Source organism: Amphiprion ocellaris, chromosome 15 (assembly GCF_022539595.1).
Source record: "Amphiprion ocellaris isolate individual 3 ecotype Okinawa chromosome 15, ASM2253959v1, whole genome shotgun sequence".
Lineage (NCBI taxonomy): Eukaryota > Metazoa > Chordata > Actinopteri > Pomacentridae > Amphiprion > Amphiprion ocellaris.
This window is the reverse complement of record NC_072780.1, coordinates 606,059-620,000: the sequence shown is the minus strand read 5'-3', so window position 1 is coordinate 620,000 and position 13,942 is coordinate 606,059. Positions and strand designations below refer to the sequence as shown.

General features: G+C 40.8%; 1 protein-coding gene across 2 annotated transcripts in view; it reads left to right on the top strand.

Annotated features, from left to right (window-relative positions):
* The window catches only part of iffo1a (intermediate filament family orphan 1a), a 23,233-nt gene extending 9,613 nt beyond the window's left edge, over positions 1 to 13,620 (top strand). Inside the window, exons 3-10 of one of the 2 annotated variants that reach the window (XM_023294586.3) lie at positions 5,452 to 5,512; positions 9,192 to 9,287; positions 9,482 to 9,622; positions 9,972 to 10,156; positions 10,232 to 10,349; positions 10,690 to 10,785; positions 10,872 to 11,002; positions 11,144 to 13,620. In XM_023294586.3, the coding sequence (XP_023150354.2) occupies positions 5,452 to 5,512; positions 9,192 to 9,287; positions 9,482 to 9,622; positions 9,972 to 10,156; positions 10,232 to 10,349; positions 10,690 to 10,785; positions 10,872 to 11,002; positions 11,144 to 11,288 (973 nt within the window). In that variant the 3' untranslated portion in view covers positions 11,289 to 13,620. Of the gene's footprint in view, positions 1 to 5,451; positions 5,513 to 9,191; positions 9,288 to 9,481; positions 9,623 to 9,968; positions 10,157 to 10,231; positions 10,350 to 10,689; positions 10,786 to 10,871; positions 11,003 to 11,143 lie in introns of both variants that reach the window. The other variant, XM_023294585.3, reaches the window with a different exon arrangement.
* Positions 13,621 to 13,942: the final 322 nt, after the last annotated feature.

Genomic DNA, 13,942 nt, shown 5'->3' with positions numbered 1-13,942 from the left:
AAATTTTAATAGTTTGAAGACATTTTAAAGTCATTTTGGACGCATTTTTAGTCTTTTTTTTTTGGTAACTCTTCTCAGCCATCCTAGATGTTTAACTCATCTTAGACAGGTTTTGAACAGTTAAGGAGGATTTTTTGAGCAAGTTCTGGACAAATTTGAGTAATTTCTAGTCATTTTACATATATTTCAGGTAATTTTTCACAAATTTTGACAACATTTAGAGAACACACTTATTTTCTGAGGTCAGATTTGAGTCATTTTGGACGAGTTTTTATTGTTTTTAGTCATTTTTGGAACCCTCCTAGATGTTTAACTCATTTTAGACAGATTGTGAACAGGAAAAGCAATTTCTGGACAAATTTCTAATCATTTTGGACAAATGTGGAGATTTGTTAAAGGTTTTTTCCATCATTGTGAGACAGCAGCACGCATCACTGTAACCATGACAACAAGTGATCTCATTACAAATCCACCACTGAGGACTTATTAGGACTTTTCCTTCAGAAATGATCCAAGGAACAACTGATTAAATTGTGGGGGTGCTTCTGAGTGTCATCAATTCCCGCCGCCTGCTACATATTTAGGTCACGTGATTCGGTATCTGTACATAATGTACACATGCAGAACACATGCCTGAGCTCAGCATAAGGTCAGGGAATGAACAGTGTTGGTGGAGTACCGAGCAGTCTGAGTGCTTTTCTTGTTTATTTCTGTTTTTACAGTTTCTAGCTGATACATGTAATTAATTTTTTGTTTATAATACGGTGAACATGTCTTTTAAACCTTTCTGCACATTTTGGGGTTTAGAGGGTTGAAGCTGTTGTCTCTGCAGTTCAGAGATGAAAGTTTTCCGGGTTTTCCCGGAAATCCGGGATTTCAAATTTTGGGAGGTCATTTCCGGGAATCTGGGAAAATTGATTGAAGTTTTCAGTGAAAATCAGAATTCGATTGATAGTATTCTTTTTGAAAATCTTATTCTTATCGCTAATGCGTTGTTTGTTGTTTATATTCCTGTACGGAGGCAGCCATTTTGAATCTCGTTCATTGACGCGATTCCAATCTAATGCTGAATACATTGCTGCGAGCATTTGCGAGAGCGGATGCACTGAATAGCGCCAGTTTTGAGTACAAAGGAGAGATGAATCATTGAATAGCGCTCATTGAATAGACGACCTTTGCTTTTGTGTAAATGTAATGACCCGTACCTGTCAGGACAATGTTTAAACAGGTAGACGGGCACGCTGACGTGCGTGCTATAGACGCGACAGTCAAGAACGCGTTCCGGTGGTCGTGGTTAGAAGAGAAAGATACGAACGGCGATTTCTTGTCTGAATATATCAGGAAATTAGACAAACCAGGTACGTTTTTTAAAATTTTACAAAAATAGATATCAATATATTGATAGTTTACTGTGTCTTAAGGTTCCTGTCTTAATGATATTATAATATAATCCTTATAATAGATTAGTGACACATCTAGACTAGAGTATGAAATGATTAATATATGAAATATGGGGTACTAAACTACTGAATAGTTTACATTACTGAACATGTTAACAGGAATGTTTCCGCATTTTTATTAACATTTTCACAGTTTTGTGCTATTCTTTTAATGAGAGAAGGGGGTTATGAAATTCTGGGCTTGGCCCTTAGGGGAAGTTCTGCCGAAATTTTTTTCAGGTCAGGACTTAGAATATTTTTTTCATTTTTTTTTTAAATGAATATTATTTGTGCATGTTTTAGAAAAGAAAGATATGAACGACGATTTCTTGTCTGAATATATCAGGAAATTAGACAAACTAGGAACTTTTTTTTATTTTACAAAAATCGATAGACCTCAATTTTTTCTTTTTTTTTTGAGTGAATAGATATCATTTGTGCATGCTTTTGATAAGATAGACTCCATTGAAGATCTATATTGTTTGGTCATTTTTAAATTTTTATCTTCATTGAATATTGCGTGGTCATTTTAATTTTTTATATATATTCTTATTGTTAATAAAGACTATAATGCTATGCTAATTTAATTGTAACAATGACACTATTATAATTTATTATTCGGCACTCGCATAAGGCTGCCTTCGGCAGCCTCTTGGAGCACCTTCGGCGCTCACTTGGCAAAGTTGCTTAGAAAAAAAATTTTCAGGGTTTTTTGCCAACAGCCACTTTCATCTCTAGCACTTTTAAACTCAGGTCATCCTTTTCATGACGTCACATCTCAGGAGTGCAGACCAGTGGCCTGGTCTTATTGTAGCAGCAGGAAAATCCTCCACTTTTTATTACTTTTAGCAGAAAGTTTGACTCTTTAGCTGTCTTTGACATTTTAAGAAGCTTTTCCACCATCCAACAGCAGCTATGAAACCTTCACAGATAAAGCAGCTGCTATGAATCCAGTCAGATATGATGAGGAGCAGCGCCTCACTGCAGAGACACGTGTTGAGACTGACAACAGCATCCGAGCCACAAGGACACCAAGGCTGTTCCTCTAACTATCATATCTGAGCGTCTCTTTCTCACTGGCTCTGGTCACTGCAGCTCAAATACACCAGGCCCAATTTCATACTCCTGCTTCTGACAATTGCTGTTTTTTAATCAGTGACCAAGAAATGCTTGGCTTTGAGTCAGATGTCACTCAGTGTAATGAGGAGATTCTCAGTGAAAACCCGCAATTTTTAACCATCTGAACCCAAAAACCTTCCAGCAGACTTGAAAGACGTGTTTCCTTTGAAAAGTATTTTTTAAAATTGGCGCCAGAAACTGTAAAAACACAAATAATGGTTGGATTGTTTAGTTTCCGACTGTCCTTGTCCTTCTGAGGCAGATTTTCGTCTTTGTGGTCTTTCATTTGTGTTCTGTTTTTGTCTTACAGGAGGTTTTATCTCTATTAAATCGGCAGCATCTGCAGCTGTGTACATTTTGCATCTCTTTGTGTGCAGTTGTGTATTTGTTTTTAAGAATTCTGCGTCTTTGTGGTTGTTTTCTGCATTGGTTTTGCATCTGTTCATTCCATGTTTCTTAATTAGTTTGAATCTCTTTCTAGTCATTTTGAAAGAGCATTGGGAACATTGTTTTTTTGTGTGTCTTTGTAGCCATTTTGCAGCAATTTGTGTGTCTAAAAGTTGATTTTTATCTGTGTTGGCATTGAGTTAGCATCTGTTTGTGTTTATTTTGTCTCTCTTTCTGGTCTTTTTTCTGTCTTTGTGGCCATTTTGCACATCTCTTTTTATTACTTTAGATTTTTGTGCTTCTTTTTTATCTCTTTCCAAACATTTTGCCTTTAGTATTGGTCATTTTTTTGTCTTACAGGTGGTCTTTACCTCTGTTTGCATTGAAGTAACATCTGATTGCATCTCCTTGCATTTGATTCTGTCTCTGTGTGGTCAGTTCACATCTCTTTCCAGTCTTATTGTGGGTCTCTGTAGATATTTGTCTCTCTTTGTTGCTGTTTTGTACCTGTTGGCATTTGTTTTAGGTAATTTTGTGTGTCTTTGCTATTGTTTTATGTTTTTAGAATTAGTTTTATCAGATTAAATGTAAAATTCATCGCAGCCTCCTGTAGGTTGAGTGTGTTCAAAGATGTGAGTACGTAGGGATGTTCACTGCTTGTCTGCTCTTCCAGCTGCCAAAAATAATGGATTAATCCTGGAAGACTGATGATGAAGCGTTTTTGTCCTTATGAAAGTCACTGAGGGCAAAACGGCCAACCAAACCCACAGAACGCCTGGAGAACACAGACCTCCAGCTGAGAGTGACAGCAAATTAGTCACTGGCTGTAAAGACATAATTTTATGAAATATAGGATTGATTGAGAACAAATTTTGACCTTTTGGTGGCACACAAAAGTGCACCAATTCAATATGAAAAGTTGGATACGGACCTCATTTATTGGATCGATATATCAGCCTCGGTGTTTCTGAGTTTTGCTTACATCCACTCAGTCATTACAGGCTGCCACAGTCATTTCTGACCTCATGTTACTTTACAGGGAGTTTTGTGCAGTTATAAATGTGGGAGACTGAGAGCTCTGATATCATTGTGTACTTAGTATCATGAGATACTCTGAGGTGAAGCTTCATTGTTGTATCAGGGGAGATTCAATAGCTTTGGATTTGTGCATCACAGTTGTTAGGATTCACACTGTGAGTGTTGCAGCAAATGTGTCTTCAGTCGTCGTTGATATTTTCCTCTGTAGAAACGCTGGAATGGCTGATTGATCAGTTGTCCCTCGTGTTGGACTGATGGGACTAAATGAGCATATTCATATTAGTGTAAGACAGGAAATACATGACAGTACAACAGAGGATGAAGCCCTGCAGTGCATCTTGTGTCTCTGCTCTGTTTATTTCCGTCTCCTCTCCATAGAGACGGAGCGTTGCAGCTCGCTGATGTTCATGATGTTCGTGCTCTACATGCAACAACATGGTCTCTGCTTATGTAACACTTGCTGAGTGATAACGGTGATGGTGTAGGTCAGTCAGGTTACTACGGAGGGTTTGGCTTCAAGCTGCAGAGAGGAAGACAAGGAGGCTGAACAGGTTCTCAGAACAGTTTTGCGCCTTTTTACTCACTGTGGGCTCATTTTTCACTGCATTTTAAAGTCCTGCACATCGATAGAAACAGAAAAACCATGACTAGAAGAAGAGTCAAAAATGTGTTCTGTGCAAGAGGACACGATTATGATGCCATAAATCACAAAAAATAAAAGTTGAGCGTGCATACGTTTAGCAACAACAGTCCTGGTACCAGCTAACAGTGTAGCCATCCCATAATAGACCCCTTTTCAAGACATTAAAAGTGCTTGAGTTTCCAAAAAGTCTTAAAATGTTGAATATAATCGCTAGAATAGCATTTTGAATTTGCACTAATCTGTGAATATAGTAGACAGATGAAAAATGAAGATAAATAGAAATGAAATAAACCGTTTGTTGTTTAAGTTCACATATTTGTCTATTCATTGATTCAGTCGTCAACCAACATTTATTTGAATAGAAAAACTTTGCTTATTGTGTCAAACATTTATATTTAATATATTTATAAAAATGCAATTAATCACGATTGATTCCAAAGCCTGTAATTAATTAGATAGAATTTTTTAGTCACATCCTCCACTAGTATTTTGTACAGAATTTTTTTTTGTTTTTAATAAATGTTTAGAAGCAGAATACAGTGATTTTGATGAAATATCACATTTTTAGATTGAGATTTGGTTCATTTTGCAGACGGAAAATCCTACATTATCTCTGTTTCTGTCTGATGAATGGTGTCATGTTGGTGGTTTATGTTTTCTTGATAGAACATACTCAGTGAGGTTTAGAGGTTCAGAGGGCCTGTTTGATAGTCTGTGAATGTTCTGTGATCACCTTGATTGCTTCCTTTGCTTCAAACAGCTCAGTTTTTGTTTTCTTTTTATATCCATCTCCATGTAAAACTTGTGCTTTGTGTGTGTTTCTAGATGGGAAGAAGAATATATAGCCAGGATGGACCTGCAGGAGAAGGTGGCTGAACTCGAAGAGGTAAATGTTTCTTGGTTTTTAAGATGCTATTGGCTTTTCTCCGCATAATGTTTGAAGCAAAAAGGTTTATGGCGCTGTGATTCAAGGCATTCACTTTTTCATGAGCAATATTCCAATTTCATGTCCAATATTTCATTATCATGTGTGACATTTCTTTACTGCCACAGTAAATTGCCAGAATTACTTCTAACTTTTTTATTTTACAACATTGATGGAGCTGACGCGTTTAATTTTCAGTCATGTTTCATTTTTGTAGCTTATTGCTTTTCTACTAGATATTTTGTTTTCTGAGCAACGTCTGCAAAAGAATTTCCTTCAGGATTAATAAAGTTTTACCTTACCTTATCTTAACTTGTGAAAAACACAGACAGTATGTCGGTCTATAATTTTATTTAGCAGATGCTTTTATCCAAGACACATCTGAGAGTAGATCTAACACAAGCAATGATCTAATCAGGAGAAAAATCAACTTCACGTGTGTTTCAAGGGAGTTTCTGTGCCACAGTGCTGATGAGAGGATGAGCTGCAGTTGTGTTGGATGAGTTGGATGAGCTGTGGAGGTGCAGCTCGTTTGTCATCTCCCACTTAAAAGGCCGGCGCTGCGGCTCTGCGGATCATTCGTGGTCTGTCTCTGAGGCTGTGTGGATCATTCTTCCTCTGAGGCTGTACGGATCATTCGTGGTCTGCCTTTGAGGCTGTACGGATCATTCGTGGTCTGCCTCTGAAGCTGTGCGGATCATTCATTGTCTGCTTTGAGGCTGTGCGGATCATTCGTGGTCTGCCTCTGAAGCTGTGCGGATCATTCGTTGTCTGCTTTGAGGGTGTGCGGATCATTCGTGGTCTGCCTTTGAGGCTGTACGGATCATTCGTTGTCTGGTTTGAGGCTGTACGGATCATTCGTGGTCTGCCTTTGAGGCTGTACGGATCATTCGTGGTCTGCCTTTGAGTCTGTACGGATCATTCGTGGTCTGCCTCTGAGGCTGTACGGATCATTCGTGGTCTGCCTTTGAGGCTGTACGGATCATTCGTGGTCTGCCTCTGAGGCTGTACGGATCATTCGTGGTCTGCCTTTGAGGCTGTGCGGATCATTCGTGGTCTGCCTCTGAGGCTGTACGGATCATTCGTGGTCTGCCTTTGAGGCTGTACGGATCATTCGTGGTCTGCCTTTGAGTCTGTACGGATCATTCGTGGTCTGCCTTTGAGGCTGTACGGATCATTCGTGGTCTGCCTCTGAGGCTGTACGGATCATTCGTGGTCTGCCTTTGAGGCTGTACGGATCATTCGTGGTCTGCCTTTGAGGCTGTGCGGATCATTCGTGGTCTGCCTTTGAGGCTGTACGGATCATTCGTTGTCTGCTTTGAGGCTGTACGGATCATTCGTTGTCTGCCTTTGAGGCTGTACGGATCATTCGTGGTCTGCCTCTGAGGCTGTACGGATCATTCGTGGTCTGCCTCTGAGGCTGTACGGATCATTCGTGGTCTGCCTTTGAGGCTGTACGGATCATTCGTGGTCTGCCTTTGAGGCTGTACGGATCATTCGTTGTCTGCTTTGAGGCTGTACGGATCATTCGTTGTCTGCCTTTGAGGCTGTACGGATCATTCGTGGTCTGCCTCTGAGGCTGTACGGATCATTCGTGGTCTGCCTCTGAGGCTGTACGGATCATTCGTGGTCTGCCTTTGAGGCTGTACGGATCATTCGTGGTCTGCCTTTGAGGCTGTACGGATCATTCGTGGTCTGCCTTTGAGGCTGTGCGGATCATTCTTCCTCTCCAGTTTGAGACTGAGCAGCCCGCATTTTCCCCAGCCGTCCTCCGACCACAGGACGCAGACCCAGGAGCCCTCCTTCTCCTCTTTCCTCGTGTTGTGAGTTCTGGCCATAGTTGGCATTTTTTGTTAGTATTTTTGTAAAGTCTGCCTAGTGTCTGCTGTCCGTCCTGGTGGAACTCCAGGAGTTCGTCTGTCCCCGAGAGGGTTGATGCTTCTTGGCCTGCTCTGAAGGGGCTGGACGCCTCGCCAGTCAGAGAGTGATCCCGCCGCTGGATCGCTGGAGGTCCCGCTCAGTGTTGCCAACTCCTCAATAAGGAAAGTAGCTACTGGTTGTCCTAGAAGTCGCTAAAGGACGTCATCGCTTAATTTGTATAGTTTTCCGCATATAATCGTCATTGCCGTTGTAGGAGAGAGGAAAAACATTGTGGGAGAGAAAAAAGGTGAGTATAAAACACAATGTTTTTTCATTTACATCCCGCTATGTAAGCCAGGACGGGACATGCAGCGACTTTGCGCGATTCATCTGCCGTCAGGCCGTGGAGTGACGTGGGTCTCCTCCTTAACAAAAGTCGCCAGGAGGATGTGGAAAGTCGCCAAGTTGGCAACACTGCCTGCCAGTAGATTTTGTGGACTTTCTCTTTTGAACTTGTGGCGTGCGCGGAGCCGCCCTCTGTGTGGGACACTGTTGGTTTGGGTTTTTTTCAGATCCCCGATTCAGACCATCATCATGTCACAGTGCTGATGAGAGGATGAGTTGCAGTTGCAGGACCTGGTTGCAGCTGACGCTAAAATCTGGAATCTACTTTCCGCACGAACGAGCCGCGCGGAAATCAGCCGCACGGAAATCCGTGCGAGAGAACGTGTGTGCATTTATACTCCGTGCGCGTCTGCTCCAAAACTGCAGGGGGCAGTGTATCGCAAACACATGTCTACGTGGTCTACTCTAGTAATAAGCTAGAGAAGAAGAAGTCTGCTTCCAAACTGCAGGGGGCAGTGTAGCTCAAACACACGTCTACCTGGTCTACTCTAGTAATAAGCTAGAGAAGAAGAAGTCTGCTTCCAAACTGCAGGGGGCAGTGTAGCTCAAACACACGTCTACCTGGTCTACTCTGGTACTAAACTAGAGAAGAAGAAGTTTGCCATGGTTTACACCACTTACAACACGGCATTTTACCGAATAAAAGCATTTCAGCAGTTAGTTTTAATTTCACACCATGAATACTTCATAACTCGGTTACCACGGTGATCTCTGTGTGATGAATCATATAAGTTCACGTATTTCTAGACTTCAGCTACGAGTAGGTCCTGGCCCTCCGCCATGTTTTTCCGTGCGGCTCCGTCCGCGTTGGTTAGAAAAATGTGGAGGTTCGCGGAGCAGAAATTTTCCGCACGGAAAGGCCGCTGGAGGGGGCGTGGGTGCGAAAATGACGTAATTTTTCCGCACGGAGCCGCACGGACCTCGCGGACGCGGCAAGCATAAAACAAGCTTTATGTCTCATCCTCCAGCTATAAAGGCCGGCGCCGCGTCCTGGGTGGATCATTCCTCCTCTTCCTCTCCGATTTGAGACTGAGCAGCCCGTATTTTCCCCAGCCGTCCTCCGGCCAGAGGACCCGGACCTTCCTTGCCCCCGGACTACCCCGATTGGCTTGCCCGCTCCCCAAGAAGGACCCGGCGTCGTTCCTGGCTGCCGCAGCCGCGCTCCTCTCTCCTCTTGACTGCCGCATTTCTCCGGCAGCCCCCCTTTCCCCAATTCCTGGTCTTGTGAGTTCTATCCATAGTTGGCATTTTTGTAAATAAAACCCTGCTTATCTACAGTCTGCCTGGTGTCTGCTGTGTTGCTTTGACTTTGGGTTCAGATTCCCGTCAACCCAGAACGTTCTGCCTGATAACTGATGTTCTTTGTGTTTTGTAGGACCTGCAGGAGAGTGAGGTGTGTCAGGATGAACTGGCTCTCAGGGTGAAGCAGCTGAAGGCAGAACTTGTCCTATTTAAAGGACTCGTCAGCAACGTAAGTCAGCTCAAAGTTCAGCTGGGGTTTTTTTGTTTTTTTTAAAAAAGTTTTTATTGAAATACTTCCATTTGCATCCACTTCAATTTAATGTCACATGCTAAAGTGTTTATAGCAAAACTTTCAGCCACCTATAACCAGACTACATACACGTGCAGCAGCCAAACTGAGTCCTGTTTGTGTGTTTCCGTCAGAACCGCTCAGAGTTGGACAGTAAGATCCAGGAGAAGGCCATGAAGGTGGACATGGACATCTGCCGCCGCATCGACATCACTGCCCGTCTCTGTGACGTGGCCCAGCAGAGGAACTGTGAGGATATGATCAGCATCTTCCAGGTATGTCTGCAGCGGTGAACATCCTCATAGACCGTCCATCTGGACTGTAGAACATGCAGCCTGTGGGCCAAGAGCGGCCTACCAGAAGGTCTAATGTGCTTTTGGCATTTTTGTAATTGTCTCATTTTTGTAGTTTTTTTTTTTTGTTTTTGTTTTTGTTTTTTTTTAAAGTAAAATACTATATCCATTTGCAGATACCTATGACTAAATGTTGTGTTCCTTTGTAGACAGTCTGATCTGGAAGTTGTAATGTGGAAATAAACGGGCATAATGTTGAACTTGAATGTTTTTGTTTAAAAATTTCAGGTTGACTCCCCTGCTGCAGAATAAACTCTTCTCCTCCCAGCAGGTTCCCACGCCACCCTCCACTCTGAGCCGCCGCACCAGGAAGCGAAGCGGCCAATCGCCAAAGCCTGGGGATGGAGATGAACTGAGCATGTCTGAGAGCGAGGGAGGTGGAGCTAAAGACGAGGAGTCCTGCAGCTCATCGGCCAATCAGATCAATGAGCAGATGCAGAGGGTGCTGAATCAGCTGTAAGTGTTTTTGGTCTTTATGTAATTCAGACACTAGTGTTGAAGCATCCCCTAACTGGTGTGTGTGTTGTGCAGGAGAGAGTGTGAGTTTGAGGATGACTGTGACAGTCTGGCCTGGGAGGAAACTGAAGAAACTCTGCTGCTGTGGGAAGATTTTCCTGGATGCACACTGGGAGTGGAGACACAAGGAGAGGTATGAACACTGTTCAGATCTATTTTCCCACTGTCATGGAGGTGATTGGTGTTTCCTGTCTGGGGCACTTTTCCCATGTCCTGACCTATTGATGAACCATTTATAGTAAGTTAAGTGCAGCTGCTTTGAGTGATGATGTAGATGGTTGGTGTTTATCCTGGTCACCTGTAAGCTGTCTTTAAAGTGGAAGAGGCCAATGACCTCCTTAGAGAGTCAACCCTTTTGCCCTTGATGCTTTTATTCATCTGTTGGTATTCTGCTTCCAGTGAAAAGTTTTTGTTTAACAACAGCTTGAAAATGACTTTTTATTCCTTTTTTCTCATGCTGACAAACACAACAGCTGCAGGAGGAGTCCATTGAGGATGTGATTAAAGACACAGAGTCACTGTTCAAGTCCAGAGAGAGGGAATACCAGGACACTATTGACCAGATAGAGGTGAGATAGTTACAGTCATCCAAATAAATCATTGTTGAGCAGCAGTGATTGAAGTAATTAAACATTTATTTGTGTGTTCTGTGCAGCTGGAACTGGCCACAGCAAAGAGTGACATGAACCGGCACCTGCATGAGTACATGGAGATGTGTTCCATGAAGAGAGGCCTGGATGTCCAGATGGAGACCTGCAGGAGGCTCATCACTCAGAGTGGGGACAGGTACCTTCCACCTTCTATCCTCTCTCTTCCCTTGTCTTTACTCTTTTCTCTTCTCTCTTCTTTTGTCTTTTCTATCTTCTATGGCCCCTTCCACAGCCTGTACTCCTAATAAACAGGCCCCTTCCGCCTTCTCTGTTTCAGGAACTCCACATCGGCCATTGCACTGGTGGTGGATGATTCAGGCAGTGATGAGAAGAACCCAGCCTTACTTGTCAAACAAGAAAACAACACTGCCTGCTGTGATGTCAATGCCACCATCCCTCCTCTCAGCTGGAGGAAACCCTAACGTACTTCAGCTGCTGGTTCCTTCTCCACTGCTACACACCCTGAAATAGAAAACAAACACATGACTACAATTCTTTCTCTGCTGTATAAATAGTTTTTAAAAACAACAGCTGGACACATGTCTTCTAGCTCTTTAAGATGATTCACCACAAAACAGAATAACATAAGTGTCTGACTTAAGCTACAGAAAACTTTGTACAGTAGCTTTTAAACCCAGAATTTGCTTACAAAGATATATTAATCATAAAGCAATTTCTGATGCCATTGTTAGAGGATGTGAGCTGGATTAGAAAAGAAAATAATGTGTAAGCGCTGCACTTCAAAACAACTTTCTTGCATTGAAACAAATAAGATGCATTTAATTTTGCACATAGAGGAATCCATTATTTGCACAACTGCTGTAATAAGTTTCCAATCCTAAAATGACCCACGTCTTATTTGGAGGACTATTTTCGGTGACTTAGAAGTTCAACTACTAAAGCCCAACTTGCCTTAAACTGACTCCAACATTTAAGAAATTTCATGTCTTCAGTGATGGCATGAAAAGTGTATTTTTGTCTAATATGTCAGGTTTAAAAGGTTAAATCTTCCTGGTTTCGTTCTAATGGAACAACACATGAATGAACATGATTACACATCTAAATTAACTTGTATTTTCAGATCTTGGATTTCTTTGTCTGCATCCACAAATGGCTACTTTTTAGACCTAAAATATTTAATTTGACTGTGTTTAGGTTAAAAATAAAATATAATCAATGATTAGTCATTTTTTCACCATTATATACACATTAAAGGAAAACTATCCAAATTTGCAAAGATTTTTCAGAATAAACTGAAATTAAGTCACAGCAATTTCTCTTGGAAAACACTGGTTTTAATTTTAAAGAAATAGAAAAAATGTACTTATTCAAAAGCACTTGAGTAATTTAGGGATTAAGGTTAAGCAAATACAATATTAGATATAATTCAGTTAACACCAACTGGACTGTAAACTTTTAAAGCTGTATGAAGGACAGATAAACCACAGAAACAAAGTTTTGGTTTTTTGGTTTGCTAAACAGAGCATGGGGAGAACTAAAACTTTGATTATAACTCTGATATAGACCTTTAATTTACACTTGATACATTTTTGATGTCTGCTAATCAACAGATGATCTATCAATGACTCACAAAATCCTCAACAACCCATCTCATTCACTTCTTCTGTGACGTGATTTGTTCTAAACAACTTGTCTGTCCCTGAAAGCATTTTTATTTTACCAAAGTAATAACATATTTAAAGAAATCTTTGTCCTGTAAAATGTATAGTTTTTAAAGGCTAAAAATATTGTATCAAATGTACATAATACTGCTGTGTATAATGCTTGACTGTTAATGCTGTAATGTCCCATCTAAAGGTGTAAATTTAACTGAGAATAATGCAATTTCACATTTCATTTACAGTGTTTTTTAGGTTTTAGCAATGCTGTTGCTAATAGTTGAATTCAACCTATCAGTAGTGTCATGCAGCATCAGGATACTTTTAGAATAGTTCTGTTTTTGTAGTTATTTCACAGCAAACATGACCCCAGAAATGGTTAAAATTGAAGGCTTTAAAGCCTCTATCAGGATTTACATCTATTTTATGCAAGTTTTCCTGTCTTTGCTGATGCTGCACTGAAAGTTTCACAGTTTAAGGTTCACTTTGTCTAAAATCACATCTTAGATTACATGAATGTCTGCTTGTTCAATAACCTGCCAGAAAACAGACCTGTTCAAGGAACACTTTTCACTTTACTCCTGTACTTTTCTTCCCTGACCACATGTGTTTTGACACATTCTGCTCAGTAAAGAGATAGACTAGAATTTAACATGTCATATTGTTCCTTTAACGTCAGGGGGAAAAAGTAACTACAACTGTGCAATAGACTTAAGCAATGAAGGCAAACATCACTCGCTTCGTGAATCACTGCAGATGCTGCTTTAAATGAAATGCTGACATCTATATAGTCCAAATGTCCATAGAACCTGTGAAGACAGAAGCAAAAAAAGACCTCATGAAACAGAAATTACAACTCAGGAATGATGATGTGGCTCAGATAAAAGGAAAACAAGATAGAAAATCCAAATACATCAACTGCGGATTCAATCCCAAACAGGAAAAACTCTAGAATATGTGAGTGAAATGACAGAAAACTGAAGCTACTGTGATGTCAGTGGCGGTTCAGATGCAGGAATTCTGAGTGTTTTGTTTTATGAGTTCTTTAGCTTTTGGTGTGCTGAGTTGTATGTCTGAGGACTTTACTGAAGAAAAATTAAAAGATGCACAGAATAAATAACGTTGGAAGACTGTTCTTTGATGTTTTTTGTTTAACTACCTGATGTTTATTTCAGAAAAAGTAAAAAAAAATACTGCACAGCTCAATATACGTTGCAGATTAAATTCTTGGATTCTTCACCCAATTAAAAGTGGCATTATTAAAAGTACTGTATTACATGCTAAAGGTGAAACTACTCCATCTGGGAAAAATGGCCTAGAAGTGCATCAAAGACATTTACACTTATGTACAAAGTTGATGTTTACTTAAGTATTTCCAATCAAAACTACTTTTAACTAAGGATAGAAATATGGTACTGAAACCTACTATAAAGTTTGTAACAACAGGTTCAACTGTG